The sequence below is a fragment of the Halichoeres trimaculatus genome, unplaced genomic scaffold, assembly GCF_033239565.1.
Source record: "Halichoeres trimaculatus isolate MK-OKI-2021-1 unplaced genomic scaffold, fHalTri1.1 fHalTri1_scaffold_18, whole genome shotgun sequence".
Lineage (NCBI taxonomy): Eukaryota > Metazoa > Chordata > Actinopteri > Labriformes > Labridae > Halichoeres > Halichoeres trimaculatus.
The window spans coordinates 6,070,901-6,087,867 of record NW_027437196.1 but is presented as its reverse complement, the minus strand read 5'-3'; the positions used below and the strand labels follow the sequence as shown (position 1 = coordinate 6,087,867).

Genomic DNA, 16,967 nt, shown 5'->3' with positions numbered 1-16,967 from the left:
CAGCAGCAGCAGCACGGTGACAAAATGTGTTTTCTCCTCTCAGGCTAATTGAATTGAAGGTGCTGCATATTCACTGCTGCTTCTGGACAGCAGTGTCCTCTTAGGAGAGGTATTTCTGTGAGAGTTTTCGCTCTCCATCATGGCGCTGTGACAGGACACTCTGCTTTTAGAGCGCAGCAAAAGGGCTGATGGGATTGGTCCTGAGTGATGCCACACCTGCTGAGAGCTGTCCCCCTTCATCCTCATCTCTTCCCCGAGGAAGATCTTTTAGGGACAAAACTATAGAGAGCAGGGAAAGAAACGGTAATCAACCTGCAAGTCAAGGTTGTGCATAACTTATAGATCATAACAGCATCCTGTCCCATAATGGACATTTTACATCTCCTGCCAACGCTCGGCGCTGCTGCCAACGCGTGTGCAGTTTTATGTAGGATGGCAGGATGTAAGGGGTCCGGAGGTCCGGGTGTAGCAATTAATGTCCGCCTTTTTATGAACCATAACCATCGTCTTTCCCCGAGCAACTGTGTAAATGTCCTTGTAAAACCTTAAACACGACTTTTAAGCCCCTTAAGGAGCTCAGTTTGATATGTTAAAGAATACATTCACGCTTTCTTAAGTATGCACAGGAGAGGGATTCAACCTTTCTCTAAACCTGAGCCATGAAGCAGCTACGTTTGGAGTTTAAAAACATGAGGCGCAAAAAGCTGCAGTTCCTCAATTGTCCACTTGAGGCTCACAGCAAATATTTTACTCATTCATTTGTTTGAACGCACTGTTTAAGAGTGACATTTTCCTAATTAGGGGTGTGGCTAAGTTGATGGACAGAATGGTGGGCTTTTAGTCATTAAGCATAAACCTAAATTCCAGTAAAAGCCTCCTTTGGCTCCATCTCCTCTCAAGGATCAGCTTGAATCACCATTTCATTACAATCCCCACCATGACTGACATCACAAAAACCACTAAAACATGAGGATAGTCTCAGTGACATCACCCATTGGTTTCTGGAGGTGCGTTCAAGAGCCTGCTAACGGTGGTCATAAATGCTGACTTCACCTATAATTCTGTCTAGAGCAGGGGTCTGCAACCTTTACTTTCATGTGAGCCATTTTACCTCAGCTAGCCTGGGTTAAAGTCATCCAGGAGCCACAATAATCTACTTTATCTGATGCTTGTGATTTACTCTTTGTATTGCATTGTTTACAAAGCTGAAATCCATTTTGGTGCAATGCCGATATCTCCTGTTGGAAACCGTATCAAAGCTCATGTTTTGTTGCAGAAACCGCTGTACGCCACAGCTGTTTCTGTAAAAAACGTTTTTTAGTTATCTGCTTTTGCAAATGAACTCTTCATATATCTTATTTGAAAAAGAACAGCTATAAAAAGGAGCAGTTAGAATTTATGACTTTTAAAAAGTGATGTGTGAGTTGTAATTTTTGAGATATCTGTAACATTTAACAAAAATGTACAATTAAAAAAATTTGCAAATATGTATGTATTTATAAAACTCAAATCAAATTAATTTGCAAAAATGTGTAAAAAAAAAAATAAAGAAAATTAAAAATTAAAGTTTTGAAATTTCAGAATTATTATTATTTTTTTTTTTAGAAATTTCAAAAATTTGAAAAAATATATTGAAATAATCAAAGTTACCAAAATTGAAAAAAGAAATATCAAAAAATGCAAAAAAAATGACACAAGATTTTGAACATTTTGAAATTCAATACATTTGCAAAAGTTTAAACAATCCTCAAAAATCAAAATTTGAAATTTTTGAAAAATACTTGAATTAAAAGCATATTTGGATAATATAGCTCAATTTATAATTTTTTGTTATTTCCCAGTGACTTTTCACGTATTAGTCTGTATGGCTAATGTACATTAAGCCAGAACTTTGACAGTTAAATGAATCCATCTACACAAATTTAAAATCTGCATTTTCTTCCAGATTAGTCTTTTTGTAGATGTAGTTATCTTCCCAGGGCTGTAAAACTTGAGGTTAGCCACAGGTGCATGGACAGTTGGTGGGCTGTTGATGTTGTAGGAGGTGAAGTAGAGCGGTGGCAGGCTTTATTGACAGATGGGATGAAGATTTAGTTCAACAAAATGTTAACACATGATTTTTTTAGTGTCAGTGTCTTTAATCATCATTTTTTGTAAGAAAATAAAAATTCTTTTTATCAGTTATATATATTTTTTAAAGCTACAAGGAGCCACTTCAAAGGAGTCAAAGAGCCACATGAGGCTCCAGAGCCACAGGTTGAAGACCCTTGGTCTAGAAAAAAGCAAACAGATGGCAGGAAGGCAAGATTTTAGCCTCCTGGCTAGAAGCTACAAAACCTGCCAGTCAGCTCAGAAAGTTATGTCTTCTTTTGATCCTTTATATTATCTAAATAGATGCTTTATGAGAAAATTGTCCAGCAGCAGTGGTGAAGGAATGTATAAGTGAGCCACAAACCAAAAACTGGATCTTTAACTAGGCAGGACAGGTCTTTAAATTTGCTGAAAAGTGTGCTTTATTGCATTGGACCCAATGGGAATTTCTTGGCTTTTGGAGCCAACCTCTAGTGGACAATAGGGGTACTGCATTTTTTAAAAAGTTATTTACTTTTTCATTTCTTAATTGGCTTCAGTTTTCAAGAACAAAATTCATCTCTTGATTCAACAAATGTTTCCAGGCCAGGAAACTAATCATCTTTTTAAGAAAATGGTCCTTCCTGTGACGTTTTCAGACATGTAAAATGACAAATTGAGCCTCTTGAGCTACGTTTCCACGTTTCCATCCTCAGTTCCATCAAGCGGTCTGGTATGGCTCAGTACAGTTTGGTATGGGTTGGATCTGGAAAGCCTGATTCTTTGCGCTTTTGCAGTCAATCATGCCCTTCTTGGAAGGCGACGTGTAAGTTGGATGCCATGTCTAGCGTGACGGCATAACAGCGTAACACAGCAAATAAATCCAATGAACAAGAAGAAAATCAAAGCTGTAAACAAAGAGCAACTAAGGAAGACATTCAGGAAACAGCACAAACCGAACTGAATCGCCAGGTGGAAATAGAGCTAACGATGCAACAAACAACGTGGCTTAAAATCTCCTGGAGCAGCTTGAAATATTGCGATACTTCTGAACCCTGTGGGCCCCCAAATCTGTAAAATATTCAAGTCAAAAAGATACTTGAAGTTGTTGGTGGCTCCTTAAGTAACACAGACTAACTATTATAAAAGCAGGATAAACTTCCAGATCACAGCTGAAGGAGTTTTCTCTGCCCTCTTCCTTCTGACAGATTCAGTCTGACAAACAGAGCGCCAGCAGCTTTGTACAAATCAAGCAGAGGAAGCCCTGATGCTCCAGCACAGAAACACAGTCCTTCAACAGTCCTGATTTCGCCCTGAGTCTAAAAACCTATTAACCCACGAATCAGTTCAAGCTACACTCCTGAATTACTTCTTGATTAGAGCCCGACATTTTGTGTTCACGTGTTGGTGGTTCTGCAGTTAATGATGTTCTGTTTTTCACCTGAGCAGTCAGAGTAAACGAAACACAGAAACAGCTCTGCGACCTGCCACACTGTAATATCTCACTCTGCAGGGTTACAAGCTAAAAAGGATGTTTCTAATATTTTTTAGCATGGGCTCCTATTTTTTATTTTGTTTTGTTTTATTTTTTACACATTTTGGGTTGGAAGGACTCATGGATACAACCAGTTGATCTGCTTCAGCCTGCAGCAGTAAATCTGACTGAAATGGCTGAAAATGAGTCTCTTACTGCTTATTATTCTAAATGTCTTAACAGTAACATGGGAGTTGCTGGTCTACCCTAATTCAGTCGCTTACTTGCTTGTGTTTTTTAGCTACTTTTGGGTTTTATATAAGTTGACAATGATGTCCAGACAAAAACAGAAACTTCATTTTGTAAAACACAGAACAGGACAGAGCCAAAAGTTTATGACAACAACAAACTCAAAAACAAGCATGGCGACTGTGGAGGAGGTTTTGCTGATGTACCTCTTGCATAAAAGACAAAAACAGAGGCAGCATTATGATTTTTATTTCTTCTGTCCTCTGCTTAAGGCGTTGATTTTAAAATGTCACCACAGTTTGTAAACCAGCTTTAGTTAAAACAAGCAATATACTTTAAACTAGTGTCAGCTTTACTTTAAGAAATCAAAAATTCTGGTCAGAAGGTGTAACTCAAAGTCTAAAATGCACTCAACACCTTTAAGCAACACACACTCGCAAAACATTGCAAACAAAACTCAAAAATAAAACAAAAGAAAAAGTCCTCCCTTACTGTTTTCTGTCGTCTTAAAGATTCCTGCGTCCTAAAAAATCCAGAAAGGAAAAAATACACAAAAGTAATCAACAAACCAGGCGCCGATTGTTCCTCCCTCAGTCCAGCTCACTGGAAAACACAAAGTCCAATATTTCCCAAAACAATAAGTCTTTCAAAAACAAACTCCTTGGGATAACAGAGCAGATTACAGAAGGCGCTCCTGCGCGGTAAAGAATCAAACCTTGAAACAGCGACTTTCCACTCGTACACATTTACTTTTCACACAGTACTTTAAACTTTCTCTAAACGTTTTAACTACTTTTAAAAAAACATGCCTTTTTTTACTCAAATCTCTGTGACAAAATCGCATTTCTATATCCTTAAATAACTTCTACCCTTGGTTGAAATTATGGCCTTGGCTCAATCTTCGCCTTTTATTACAGTGAATAATTCATCATTTGACCATAAAACGGCCTTAAACATATCCCTCTTTTAGATCTGTCAACCTAATTTCCACATCCGGAGCTGGATCCTTTCTAAAAATGCAAAAATAGCCATTTGAACAAGCAGAAAGTAAAAAAATGGCTCATCTGCCACCTTTGATAAGTAGTTTGATTTTTGGTTAACAGACTGTTGATGTAATGGACAAAACATAAGCAACTTTTGGCAGATGAACCCCATCAATTCACATCATCACAGGGTGAAATGACTGTTTTTGTCATTAATGTTTGGTGTCAGAATAGCAAAATACTCAGTTTTTCTTTTTGTATTTAGTGTGATCTCTGTAGGAATCTTACTGTAACGTTTTCAGACTCTTAAAATGAGAATCCTGTAAGGGACAAAAACAAGAACTTTTAGGCTAGCTTGTCCATCTTATTGGAGATAGATCTTATGTTCCCAATAACGATGGATGGAAGGACAGGTCCATGTCGTCACTTCTTAGTTGACACCTCAGTACCAGCATGTCGTCCTCACCTCCTTCTCTTCACCTTGTGGGAAACATCAGGCCTTGCACCAGTTAGCATTGGCATGCTAAAAGTTGCTAACAGCTGATTTCACGTGTAAACGATGGAACCATGGTTACATGTAGGATCTCCAGACAAACACAGGAGAAAAAAAAAGTAAAAATGTCACTGAGTCATACAAAGTAATGATCCACTCCAAATACAAAGATGATGAAAAAGAGATGAAAAAATTACAAAGAACGAACATGGAAGAGAGAGCTGCTGCAACAGGCAGCCACAACCAGCAGGGCGGCGCCTAGCAACTAAGGATCAGATTTAATGTACACTAAAATATGTGACCGAGGTCAACCTTTGAAGAACAGCTTTATGAGGCAGAACGGCTGAATTACTGACGTACTTTGTTAAAAAGATCAGAGTGTTCACGTAGTTTGACCTTATTCCTCCAACGTGTTTCAGACATGATGTTAAAACATGGCTGATGCAGCTCGGAGAGAGAAAGAGAGTTTGTAGCTTGCCAGAGGTTGGGAGAAACGCTTGGAGGAGAAAAGAGCAAGCCAAGCGTGCGGCCATTCTGTTCATACACACTCACACACACACACTCACACACACACATCCAGCAGAGGGGTGAGGGAGGCACATACTGTATCTGATGAATGGCTGAAATGGTATGGAAATAAAGGAGGAGGGAATATTCATGCACCTTTGCCAAGCACATGGCGGAGAACACACACTCACACACACACACCAAGGAGAGGCTGATGGATGCCTGATAATAAATAAAAAGAAAGAACACAGCTCAGCAAAGGAACGTCAGATTGTCCAAGTTTGCAGCATCAGCCTGAGTCACATTTTTGTGTTTTGTATCTTAAATATATTTTAGTGGCATGTGCCGACATTTTTTTAAAGTACGTTCGTTAAACACTTTCAGTAATCTCCTGAAATGCCCGTGTGGAAAAACCCACGGGAGGCTCGAATGAAATCGTTTGCTGCAGTCATCGAGTCGCTCTGTCAGGAAACACAAACACACTTTTCTTTTTTATGTCGCTGCGTCAAGCTGGAGTCGTTCCAGCCTGCTGACCTTCATGTAGACATCTAACATAAAATATTACCTCACTTCCTGTAGTCCAGGCTGCATCAGCTGATCACTTCTCTTTCTGTTAATTATATGAATCTGCAAAGTTTTCAAAGTTGTTGGAGAAATGAGAAGAAGGAGAAGAATAGAAATACAATTATTCAAAAAATGTTCATGCACCTCAGATCTGAACTCTGGTGAAGTTAGTCTGCATAATTAATTTATTCTCCTTACCTTTTATTCCAGAGTTTAGTCTTTGTGTCAGGGAATCAAGCAGAAACTTTTTGGTGCTGAAAAATGAGGCTGCAGTTCCTTAAATGTCCACTAGAGGCTGACTCCAAATCAAGTATAATACTCATTAGGTTCCATGATGAAATGCCTTTTTTTAAAGCAACATTAAACATCCTCACAACCTGGTTCACAAACTGACTTTGTGCTTGTGGATCAGTTATATATTCTTGCACACTCTAGGTGTCTATTTTGTTTGAAACAATGATTCACTGAGATAATAAGAAGACAAAGACTTTTACATAAATTTACAAAGTTAAGATCAATCTGAGCTGACAAAAGAGGTGTGTGTTGATTCTGATTGCATCTCTTTGTCTGTTTTAGTCTGAATGATGTCAGTTTTAGACAAATTCCACCAGATCTGTCTCCGGAAAAATAAGCGTTTCAGACCCAAGCTGTTTAGGCTGTAAATATATATTTTTTAATGCTGTAAAAGTCCATTTTTTGGCATGGTGTTTCAGCAGCCTGCCTCATGTGGATCCTCAATGAACAACTTTTCGCACTTCAGTGAAGGCTTCATTTTAACAAACTGGATGTTGCCCCTTGGTGGATGCAGGATCTGGTGACTTTCAAAATGAAACAAAACATGTGTCAACCCCAGAAAATATTAAGCTTAATTTCAACAAAAAAAAAAACTGTCATAATGAGTAGAGCCACACCAGAAGTCAACAGGTTGGAGGTTTTAGAGGATCATCATTGGAGTGGGAAGTGTGGGAACTCCTTGATCTTGTGAATCCAGCTGTCTGGCTGTCAACGAGAGAGCATGAAGTCAAAACACAATGAAACGGAGACAAAGTGGACACAGGGCACGTTTTTGTCAAGGTTTATTGTCTGAACCGGTCTGCAAACAAATCAGCACTTTCAGGTCATGTCCACATGTACCCGGGTATCTGGGAACCTGCATATATTTTTTATTTCTCTAAGCCTTTTCTCCACAAGAAACCACAGTTTTATGTCTCTAAAAATTGTGTCTTCTGAAAACTCTGGCCAAAGTGAAGATTTTGGAAATCTTCAGTTTCATGGTTTCGTGTAGTCGCTGAGAAACTGAGTTTTTGGTTCTCAAGCTGAATGATGGAGGTGGATTTTGATTGGGTGGCACTGGTTTTTGAAAATGCCTGGCTACGCATGTACAAGGCCTCAGAGTCTCTGCTAATCTGTCTTGTTGGACCTGCAAAGATCTTTACTTAATCGTTTCAGTTGCAATCACTGACTGTGGACCGCCAGGAATCTAGTTTATAACAAGCGTGGTCGTATCCATTTCAGGGCATCAGTTGGGTTAAACCAATGTGTCTGTGGAGCATGTGTGTGTGTGCATGTTTGATAGTCGTGGATAAATGTGCATAAACAACACACGACACCTCCATGTTTACATTACGGCACGCTCGCCGCTGGAAGCCTGAACATGCCTGTATGAAATATGAGGGCCTTTGGTATGAGGTGTTACAGCTGCAGCTCCAACTCTCCACATGCATATTTCCACGTGTGTGTTCGTCTGCAAGGATGCGAGTGTGTGTGTGTGTCCTTCCTGAGGGCGGTGCTTGTTTGGTCTGCGACTCGTCTGCCTCGCTGTTTTGACCCAGAAATTAAATGAGTCTCCCTCTCTGGCTTTAACATCTTCTCTAGCTCTCTGTGTGCGCAGCAGGAAAATAAAATCTGCCTGTTTTTGTTCCTCATCCTGCTCACATCAAATACCCCGTGCCAGCGGTGAATTAAAGTCCGCCTTTGAGCAAGGCAGCTGTCTGCTATATGAGGAGGACTTCCTTCATGGTCATTATCCTCCTGTGAGTTCGGAGGGAAGCTGTCTTAAAAACTACAATGAGAGTTTAATGAGAGTGTATGAAAGATACGGTACGCACTTTAAAAACAAGTCACAGCCTTAAACTGACAACCTCCAACAGATCTGATGACGTAAACATCGTTAAAGTCTTAGTGGAGAAGGTTTGATGACAAAGTGTGACAGATTAATCTCTACAGCTCAATCAATGATGTGCTTCATTGTGAACGACTTCTTCTGTGTTTGAACAGCTGCTGTAAACTGGATCTCCACTGACACGTTCAGCTGAAGGTCTCCAGTTTACAGGGTCTCTCTTTAAACTGGAACACTGGGAGCTGACAAAGACACATTCAAACTATCAGGCTCAAAGAAGACCATTGATTAGGAGGCACTAAACCAAGTCCATCACAGCTGGGGGTCATCTTATTGTGGATGAAAGGAGGGGAGAATTTAAACACTGTGGCTGCTCCACCAATCAGAAATGTTCAGCATTGCCCCACCCCCAAAGTTCCTGGAACTTAGGTAGGCTGGTTCAAGTGGTTAATTTATTATCCCAGAACTATATTTAAACTTTAGTCCTGAGGGCTGAAAAGCACATGGTACCAGGGGGAAAGATCCTATCCTCAAAACACAGTTGTTGTTGAATGGCCTTCTTTTCTCTCTACTGCCCTCTACTGGTCTCCAGGTGTAGTGCAGCTATTTTTTATTTTTCTTTCATATATCACTGGTTTGAATTGCACGATCTTCATGGGATTTCAGGCCTCTGTGAAAACATGGGTAACAATGGGCCACAGGAACCGTGAACAGTAGTACTTGGAATTAAAAAGTTCCTGGAACTTCTGGTTGAAAAGCACTGTAAGAAGATGACACAGCCAGTCACAGCTGTGTGATGCTCCACTAGAAATGTTGGGCACTGCAGGCCCTGCCACCCTGGTTTGTTTGTGCAGAAATGCACAGAGTTCCTCAAAACGTTCCTACTTCCAGGGGAAAGTTCCTGCAGTGGAAAAGCACCTTTTTATAACCAAGTCCATCACAGCTGGGGTCATTTTATTGTGGACGGAGGGAGGGGAAAAGAAAAACACTGTGGCTGCTCCACCAACCAGAGACAATAAGCATTGCAGGCCCCACCTCCAAAGTTCCTGGAACTTAGGAAAGTACTACTTTAAGGTAGAGTTGTTTCAGGGGTAAATCTACTGCCTCAGCACTACAGTTAAGCTTTAGTTCTGAGGGCTGAAAAGCACATAGTACCAAAGGAAAAGATCTTATTGTCAAAAGCAGTTGTTGTTGAATGTTTTTCTCTCCACTGCCCTCTACTGGTCTCCAGGTGTAGTGCAACTTCTTCTATTTTTTCCTTCTTGTGTCACTGGTCTGAACTGCATGATCTTCATGTGATTTCAGGCCTCTGAAAACATGGGTAACAATGGGCCACAGGAACCATTTAGTTCTGTGAAGAGTAGTACCAGGAATTAAAAAGTTCCTGGAACTTCTGGTTGAAAAGCACTGTTAGAAGATGACACAGCCAGTCACGGCTGTGTGATGCTCTGCCAATCAGAAATGTTGGTCACTGCAGGCCCTGCCACCCTGGTTTGTGCTGCAGAGGGCACAGAGTTCCTCAAAATGTTCCTACTTCCTGGGGGAAGTTCCTGCAGTGGAAAAACACCTTTTTTGTAACCAAGTCCATCAGAGTTGGGGGTCAGCTTAATGTGGATGAAAGGAGGGGGAAATTAAAACACTGTGGCTGCTCCACCAATCAGAGACAATAAGCATTGCAGGCCCCACCCCCAAAGTTCCTGGAACTTAGGAAAGTACTACTCTAAGGTAGAGTAGTTTCAGGGGTAAATTTACTACCCCAGCACTATAGTTAAGCTTTAGTTCTGAGGGCTTAAAAGCACATAGTACCAAGGGAAAAGATCTTATTGTCAAAACCCAGTTGTTGTTGAATGGCCTTGTTTTCTCTCCACTGCCCTCTACTGGTCTCCAGGTGTAGCACAACTACTTTTATTTTTCTTTCATATATCACTGGAGTGATTTGCACGATCTTCATGTGATTTCAGGCCTCTGAAAACATGGGTAACAATGGGCCACAGGAACCATTTAGTTCTGTGAAGAGTAGTACCAGGAATTAAAAAGTTCCTGGAACTTCTGGTTGAAAAGCACTGTTAGAAGATGACACAGCCAGTCACGGCTGTGTGATGCTCCACCAATCAGAAATGGTGGGCACTGCAGGCCCTGCCACCCTGGAAATTCAGTGTTCCTCAAAAAGTTCCTACTTCCGGGGCAAAGTTCCTGCAGTGGAAAAGCACTTTTTTATAACTATTTTTTTTTTTACCTAGCTGTAAATAGTTGTTGTTGTTGTTTTTGCTGTGAAGATTGTCTTTGAGAGACAGCAGACACTGAAGTCAATAGAACTTAGACAGAACTAACAGAAACGTCTCCTGACAGTCAAGAAGTAAAACCGGCTCATTCTGTCATCAAACTTCAACTATGCTAATGCTAACCTGGGACATTTGTACTCATTAGTTCGAGCTGGATGTCTCAGATTTCTACACCAAACTGTTAGACTGTTTGAACTTTTGGGAAACACTCCCCTCCCACTCTTCAGAAGAGGATGTAAAAGTGTCTCCAAGTTGTGATGCTCAAAATTCAAAGGGACAAACAAGATGTCTTAGGACTGGACATTTTGAAGCATGTTGTAACTCACGTGTCCCTGAATGTAACTCAAACTGTCCCGCTGAGCTCGCTTGGGTTCAGTCTTCATTAGCAAAGCTCTTGTGGCAATTTGAGGCCAGTCTGTCGTAAACAACAACAACAAAGAGACACAATGAGTCCAAAAACAAAAGAAACATCATTAAAACAGGGACGCCACTAAAAACTCTGGGGGGCGAGTTAAGAAAGTGTCTCATCAGTGATCTGAAGTTGGGAACAGTTTGTCGTCGCTGAGCCCGGAGCTGGAACAGGAGTGAGGATTAATTGTTAAAAAATGCAAAAGTTGAGGAAATGACGTCAGCGCTCACTTAGAAATCTAAAACTGGCCTTTTTCTCAAAGCGAGGTCAGGTTGTTTTCTGATTTTGTGTTCATCGTGCCCCCCCCTCAGATCCACCCGAGGACTTTGTGAACGCATTATGTCAGTGACTCACCTCACAGGTACAGGAGTGAACAAACAAGAGTGTACGTGACCGAGTGTCAGAGCAGAATGGAAACCAGGACCAAACATCTCACCAGGTCCTACTGTACTTGATGTGTGTGTGTGTGTGTGAGAGAGAGAGAGAGTGTAAGTGGATGACAGCTTTTGATAAGAATGGAAAACAGAGCTGGATTCCCCTTTGATGTGGACACGCACACACTCGGCGCTCGCACAAACACACACTTCAGAAATCAGATTTGGGAGCTGTGAAGAATAAATGCATGAAGGGTTGAAAAACGAGGCCTGTCTAATCATTCAATTAGGATCCCAGGCAGATGGTCTGCACACACACACACACACACACACACACACACACACACACACACACACACACACACTGGCGGACCTGTTACACACTCTCACTTTGTCAGTCTCACTCTCCCCAAACTCTCGGCTCTCCCTGTGTAACCTTATAGTCAATCTCTGCCTCTCTTTATCAGGGTAACTCCATACTGGATCGCTCTTTTTCTGAGTGTTACTGAGACTCTGCTGAGCCTTTCATTCCCTGAATAACTCTCACTTATCTTACATCATACCCTTCTTTTATCATTGGAAAACATTTTTAAACAATAAATTAAAACACAAGACAACAGAAATGTCTTTCCTAATACAATGTCAGTGATAAAGGGAGAAAATAATTTGGACAGTTTTTCTACTAATACCCCCCCCCCCCCTATTTAATAAATAAATAAATGAAAAACAGACAAATAAATATATATATATTTTAAAATTAGAATAAAAATAAAAAAGAGAAAAAAGAAAGAAAAAAGAAGGACAAAATGCAACTAAGGCATGGAAAAAAAATGTAGGCAAGGCAATTCAAAGTCCTTACAGAGAAAAAAACAAGCAAACAAAAAAAAAAAACAATTAAAATTCAATTAAAAAGTAGATGAAAACAAGATAAGATACAATTAAAAAAACATTTTTATTTCCATTAAATTGAAATACAAGACAACAGAAATGTCTTTCCTGATACAATATCAGTGATGAGGTGATGAAATGACATGTACATTTTTTTTACCCCCCTCGCATAAATAAATAAATAAATGAATAAAGACTGAAAGGTAAACATAAATAAATAAATTTATAAAAATAAAAAGACAGGAAAAAAAATAGGACATGGAAAAAAATGTAGGCAATGCAAGTTTATTTATATAGCACATTTCAGCAAGGAAATTCAAAGTCCTTTACAGAGAAAGCATATTAAAAGAAAACAATTAAAATTCAATTAAAAAGCAGATAAAAAAGAAACAAGATATATGATAAGATACAATAAAAAATAAATTTAAAAAAATGTTAAAATATATTTTAACATATAAACATAAGATTTGCAGTGTGCGGTTAAAAAAAAAAAAAACATTTTAAATCGTTTGTTAATATTTTCTAATCAAAGGCAGCTGTAAAAAGGTGAGTCTTCAACCTGGATTTAAAAGAGAGGAGAGCAGACCTGACATTTTTTGGCAGTCTGTTCCAGATATTTGCTGCATAGAAGCTGAATGCTGCTTCTCCATGTTTGGTTCTGACCCTGGGGGACTAAAAGCAGACCTGATCTGGATGACCTGAGTGAAAAATGAAATGAAAAACAAACGAAATAAAAGAGAATCAGTTGGTTAATAGTTAGTAATTTGCACATACATGCGTATACTCGTATGTGTGTGCCTGCCCACAGGTCCCACATATACTCATGTGTTTACAGATCAGAAACACATAAATCATATAGTAATCGTTCTACTACCTCATACCCTTCTGTAGCAATACGTTGTTTAAGTAATTGAGTGCTGAAATGTTGCATCAATTGACCTGAGGACTGTGTTGCAGACTTTGCAGCCTCTGTTTTGAGGCTGAGGCCAAATTATGTCAAAGATAACGAGCTATAGATCCAAACTGAGTCTGTGCATCCACGTGTTTATGATTTTAAGGTGTCAGTAAACTGATCCTGTCCCTGTCTCTGTTTCTGTTTCTGTCTCTGTCTCTGTCTCTGTCTCTGTCTCTGTGTGTTCAGCTGGTATACTGGGCCAGTCAGCAGCAGGATCAGGATGAGAAGATGGCTGGCTGTGTGTTTCCAATGGGACCAGAGAGCTTTCAGCGCTTCACGCCGGACTCCCTGGCGGCCATCGAGCAGCGCATCGCCCAGGAGGAGGCCCGACTCAAAAAGCATTACCAGGAGGTAAACAAAGATGAGCAAACACAGGATAAATATGACAGCAAAAACGTTTTATTGTTTTAAAACAGGCAAAAATAAAGAAGATATTTGACATAAAGAAAAGAAGGGAGGCTGATTCAGCCAGCAAGTGTAGGACGTTTGGTGTTAATGATGCTTTGTGTGTGTTTGTGTGTGTGTGTGTGTGTCAGGACCTGGGTGACGTGGAGGTCCTCCGGCCCCGGCCTGACCTGGAGGCAGGAAAACAGCTGCCGCGCATCTTCGCCGACATCCCGTCTCATCTGGTGGGCGTTCCCCTGGAAGACATCGACGAGTTCTACTTCAAAGACAAGAGGGTAGGTGACCCACAATGTGTGTGTGTGTGTGTGTGTATGTGTAGTTGAAGATTTTTAGAAATACCCTCGCTCCTGTGGAAGATGAATTGATCAGAGAGGAGGTGACAGAGTGTGTGTCAGTTTGTTTGTCCTTTCTTTCTTCAAAGCTCTCACACCTATTTTTTTTGTCACTGTCGAGTGTCACTCTGACTTTTTTCTTTTTTCTGAAACATTTTCTTTACATACTTTATTTTGTTTAACTGAGTTTAAAACAGTTAGAAAGACAGATTTCCCTGCAGGGATCAACACAGCACTTCTACCAGATCTTAGGCCTTGTTCACACGACTACCCAAATCGCAAAAACAGAAAGAAAAAAAATCTGTGTTTACATGGAAACGCTGAGGGACTGAGAACGCTGTAGTAAGCATGCCAGACCTGTAGCTGTTGCTATAACTGTCTTGTCCAGAAGACATGGACTGGTTGATGTCGTCACTTCTTAGCTCACACCTGAGAACCAGCATGTCGTCCTCACCTCCTTCTCCTCACCTAGTGGGAAACATCTGGCCATGCACCAGTTAGCATTGACATGCTACAAGCTGCTAACAGCTGATTTCACATGTTAACAGTGCGGCCATGGTTACATGTAGGATCTCCAGACAAACACAGGAGCAAAAACAGTAAAAATATCACTAAAGACAAAACCAGTTTGGTGTCAACAATTAACAAATGAGCCATACAAAGAAGTGATCCACTTGGAATACAAAGAATACGAAAAAGAGATGAAAAAATTACAAGAAAGAGGCAAAGAAAAGAGAACTCTTGCAACGAGCAGCCACAACCAACAGGGCAGCAACGGAAAATCTGCTCTGGAGACCGTTTTTAAAAGTTCTAGGTTGATTAAATCAACGTTTTTGTGTAAACAAGCCCCTTTGTGACTTAATATCATGTTGAACTGCAGATATTACCAAATTTAGCCTGTGACCCCCACTGTCCTGCATTTTGAATTCTGTCACGGAGAGTCCTGGTGTCGTATTGTGTTGAATCCCTTCATGACACATTGTATGTGATAATTGTCGACTGGGGACATATAATTGAAATGAGTCAGACAAACTGGTGTTTGTCATTGCTTCATATTTTTAGATGCTCGTCCAATAAATTGTAGGGTTTTTTTTCATGTTGTGTTGTTCTCTAACTGTTGTACTGTATTGTATAGTGTCATATGTTGTGTTGAGTCAGGTTGTGTTGTGTGGAAACTTTTTTATATTACATTCTGGCAGGGTTATATCATTGTGTTTTGTTAAATAACATAACTTGATAAAATGTATCCTGTCCTATCATTTGTGTTTCTTGGTTTCAGATCATATCCTGTCATTTCATCAAGTATCATATCTTATCTTTCCAATCCATCACTGTCTTTTTTAATTTTAAATTGTTGGACTGCCATCTTTGTCCCCTTCACTGTGTGGATGATTCAAAAACCATTGGTCCCATTTATCAGAGTATTGATGTGAATGGACATATTCATAGCTTTAACAGTAACAATATTGGTATTCTTCTCAAGATATGTATGTTTAATAATATATTGTATCTGGGCTTGAAGTGTGGGATAGTGGTGAGTGGCTTCTACCAACGGCTCAAATCCCGTTAGAGAAGAACTGAACCTAAAACCAGGAAGTCAGACACCTACACTTTGATTCAGAACGGATGAAAACACATCATAAACTGAGTATTTAAACCACAGACTGTTCCAGCTTTCTATGTATTAATGTGTTTTCTGTGTGTGTGTTTTTCCTGCAGACCTTCATAGTCCTGAACAAAGGGAAGGCCATCTTCCGTTTCAGTGCCACGTCAGCCCTCTACATCTTCAGCCCGTTTCACCCAATCCGCAGAATCGCCATCAAGATCCTCGTCCACTCATATCCTTTAAGACTAACACACACACACTTCATCTTCTGCTGCTACTGTGTGTGTTGCTGCTGCTAAAACAGAGCTGTTAGCTGGTGGGGACAAGACAATAGGGAGGTCAGAGGTCAGAGGTTGGATACAGTGTGGTGTCCCTGCAGCGTGGAGGGTCTCAGTGTGTGTGTGTGTGTGTGTGTGTGTGTCAGTGACTGGGCCACCCTGACGGCAGTTTGGGTGATAATGTAAACAAACAGACTCAGGCTGTAGGTGCTTTGTGCCTGCGTCAGTGTACGCCGTGATTAATCCCGTCATGATGTTTGAATCTGAATCACATCGACAGGGAATGATGGGATACATCTGGCTTCAGAGGAGGTAACACTCAGGGTGTGATTCACGGAGACTCTGCTGCTGTTAAACCTGTGAACATGGATTGTCTCATTCATAAAACATATGCAGGAGGTTTGATGTCTCTGTGTGCTGGACATTTCTTTACCAAATGTGTAGAGACTAGCTTTCTATGTGAGCTTTTGTTAGCATTCTGTATTATTCTGTGTTATTAATCCTGATAATTATCTATACATACACAAACTGGAGATGTCAGCATTAGAGTGTACAGAGCAGCTCTGCACAGCTTAGAGCAGAGCTAGCAACAGCTCATTTTCAAAATCAGACACAAAACAAGAGTAATCAGCAGGTTGCAAAGCATTATGGATGCTTTTGTGCTTGGATATCACTGGAATTATATGAAAAGAAGGTAACGTGGAGAAATTATGTGCATTTTTTGGTGCTATTAATGGCAGCAGTCCATTCTTAGTGAATCAAGTTGATAAATAAGAGATAATGTACAGTTAGCTGGTAGTTAATGGGCATACTTGCCAACCTTGAGACCTCAGAATTCAGGAGATTTTCAAGGTTGGGGGGGGGGCGTTGTCATATTGATGTGTTGTGATACCCGTTCGGTCACCGTGTTCAATCGAAAAGTCAGATCTACAAAATGTGCACGTAACATATTCCGTCCCCTTCGCGCTGTCCTGGATAA

General features: G+C 40.3%; 1 protein-coding gene across 1 annotated transcript in view; it reads left to right on the top strand.

Annotated features, from left to right (window-relative positions):
* Positions 1-16,967, top strand: part of LOC141807704 (sodium channel protein type 5 subunit alpha-like) — a 244,433-nt gene that overhangs the window by 46,490 nt on the left and 180,976 nt on the right. The window contains exons 2-4 of the mRNA XM_074693871.1: positions 13,554-13,718; positions 13,904-14,047; positions 15,824-15,942. Coding sequence (XP_074549972.1) covers positions 13,596-13,718; positions 13,904-14,047; positions 15,824-15,942 — 386 coding nt within the window. The 5' untranslated portion in view covers positions 13,554-13,595. The remainder of the gene's footprint in view (positions 1-13,553; positions 13,719-13,903; positions 14,048-15,823; positions 15,943-16,967) is intronic.